The following is a 2,500-nucleotide window of genomic DNA, read 5'->3' as shown; positions in this document are numbered from 1 at the left end:
TAACACACTGAGGATATACTTACACCTTACTTACCATTTTGTTTCAGTTTCCCTTTACGAGCATGCACAACACATTACTGAAAGTATACTGCACTATATATATATGTTACTGAGAAAGGACTTCCCTATGGAGCGTGCAGTGGAGTGTTTGGGGCCAGGGGATGCTCTGCATCTGTCAGAGTAACTCTAATGAGATCAGTGCTCAGGCTCATCTCCCTAGAGCCATTTACAGCACACTCACACACATCACACACTCACACACTCACACACTCATGACATCTGTTTATTTATACATGCCTAAATTACAACTTTGATTTGGCTCGTGAACACTTCACTCCTTTGAATCACTTCTCTCACACCTTGCCACTTCTCTCTCTCTCTTCCTCTCTCTTCCTCTCTCTCTCTCTCTCTTTCTCTTTTATCTCTGTCACTGTGTCGCAGACATGAATGAGCACAGCTCCCGCAGCCACAGCATCTTCCTGATCAATATCAAGCAGGAGCATGTGGAGACGGAGCAGAAGCTCTGTGGCAAACTCTACCTGGTGGACTTGGCTGGCAGTGAGAAGGTTAGATGATGCGATGTGTGTGTGTGTGGGTGGGTGGGTGTGTGTGTGTGTGGGTGTGTGTGTGTGTGTGTGTGTGTGTGTGTGCTGTGTGCGTGCGTCTGTCTGTGTGTTTGTCTGTCTGTGTGCATCTGTCTGTGCATCTGTCTGTGTATGCAATACACGTGTTTGTTTGTCTGTGTGTGCATGTAGGTTTGTTGATTGTGTCTGTCTGTGTGTGTGTGTGTGTGTCTGTAGATGTGTGCGTGTGTGGGTGGATTTTTGTTTGTTTATGTCCATGCATGTCTGGGCTGCTAAACCCGAGGAGAAGTGAAGTGTGCTGTGGGTAGTAATGAGTGAGAAGGGACGGGGTGGTGTTCAGGAGCGAGGGATGAGAGAGGAGAAGTGAGCGGAAGTGAAGAGATCTCTCTGTCCTCCTCTTCTAGGTCAGTAAGACTGGTGCGGAGGGAGCTGTCCTGGATGAGGCTAAAAACATCAACAAATCTCTGTCCGCTCTCGGCAACGTGATCTCTGCTCTGGCAGAGGGAACGGTGAGCAAGCACAGACACACAACACACACACACACACACACACACACACACACACACACACACACACACACACACACACACACTTACACACAACACACACAACACACACACAATACACACACACATACATACACACACACACACACACACACACACACACACACACACACACACACACACACACACACACACACACACACATACCACACACACACACACTTTTGCAGACAGTTGCAGACAGACATTCTGTATTCTTGGCCATGCTGTCTGTTTCGAAATGTACAGGTTGATCCACATCTCACTTTCCCCCTCTCTCTCTCTCTCTCTCTCTCTCCGGTTTCTCTTTCTGTCTATTCTCCCCCGCTGTCTCCCTACAGAAAACTCATGTGCCGTACCGTGACAGCAAGATGACGCGTATCCTGCAGGACTCTCTGGGCGGTAACTGCCGCACCACCATGTTCATCTGCTGCTCCCCGTCCAGCTATAACGACGCCGAGACCAAATCCACCCTCATGTTTGGCCAACGGTGAGAGCCCCATTCACATGTCTCAACCTCCTCCATATTGCCTAGTCATCACATATGAAGGATCTTTCTCTCACACATTTGTTAGTTCTCCTGAGGTCATTTTCAATTTCAATTTAATTTCACTTATAGAGCGCCAAAACATTACACTTGTCTCATGGCGCTTAACCTTATTAAGTTGTAACCGTGAGTTGTCTTTGTTTTGTTTTTGGTGTACTGCTACAACCTTTGTAGACTTTGTTTAGCTGCCTGTGTCATTATTCTGGGACCTGTCCTGTGGTCTTTGACCTGAAGTGACCCCTGGTTATGTGGTCTTCTCTCTCTCCCTCAGTGCCAAGACCATCAGGAACACCGCCTCCGTGAACCTGGAGCTGACGGCTGAGCAGTGGAAGAAGAAGTACGAAAAGGAGAAGGAGAAGAACAAGACCCTGAGGGAGACCATCCAGAAGCTGGAGCTGGAGCTCAACCGCTGGCGCAATGGTAGGGACCTAAACACACACACACACACACACACACACACATGCACACACACACACACACACACACACACACACACACACACATGCATACACTCAGACAGACACACACAGACAGACACACATTATATAAATTAAGTTGCAAGTTCACTCATTGTCTGTCCCCCACTCACACACTCTAAAACACTCTGTTATGCACATTTGCACTCTGTAACTTGAAGCGAGCTCTTCTAAATGGCACGTCTCATGGTATTAGCAAAAGTGATAAATAAATTGACATAATCCTGTTTAGAGACAGACAGAGAAACAAACAAACACTGCACTGAAAGCATCATTCTTTTGGCAGAGGTAATAACACAGTTATCCCACAACACCCCTCCTTCTCCATCCCTTCCTCCCTCCATCCCT

At 47.4% G+C, this 2,500-nt stretch overlaps 1 protein-coding gene across 1 annotated transcript in view; it reads left to right on the top strand.

Annotated features, from left to right (window-relative positions):
* Positions 1-2,500, top strand: part of kif5ab (kinesin family member 5A, b) — a 38,883-nt gene that overhangs the window by 15,503 nt on the left and 20,880 nt on the right. The window contains exons 8-11 of the mRNA XM_062545827.1: positions 442-566; positions 989-1,093; positions 1,471-1,619; positions 1,948-2,096. Coding sequence (XP_062401811.1) covers positions 442-566; positions 989-1,093; positions 1,471-1,619; positions 1,948-2,096 — 528 coding nt within the window. The remainder of the gene's footprint in view (positions 1-441; positions 567-988; positions 1,094-1,470; positions 1,620-1,947; positions 2,097-2,500) is intronic.

This window comes from Sardina pilchardus, chromosome 9 (genome assembly GCF_963854185.1).
Source record: "Sardina pilchardus chromosome 9, fSarPil1.1, whole genome shotgun sequence".
NCBI classification, from domain to species: Eukaryota; Metazoa; Chordata; class Actinopteri; order Clupeiformes; family Clupeidae; genus Sardina; species Sardina pilchardus.
Note: the sequence above shows the minus strand (reverse complement) of the source record. Positions and strands in the feature narration are given on the sequence as shown.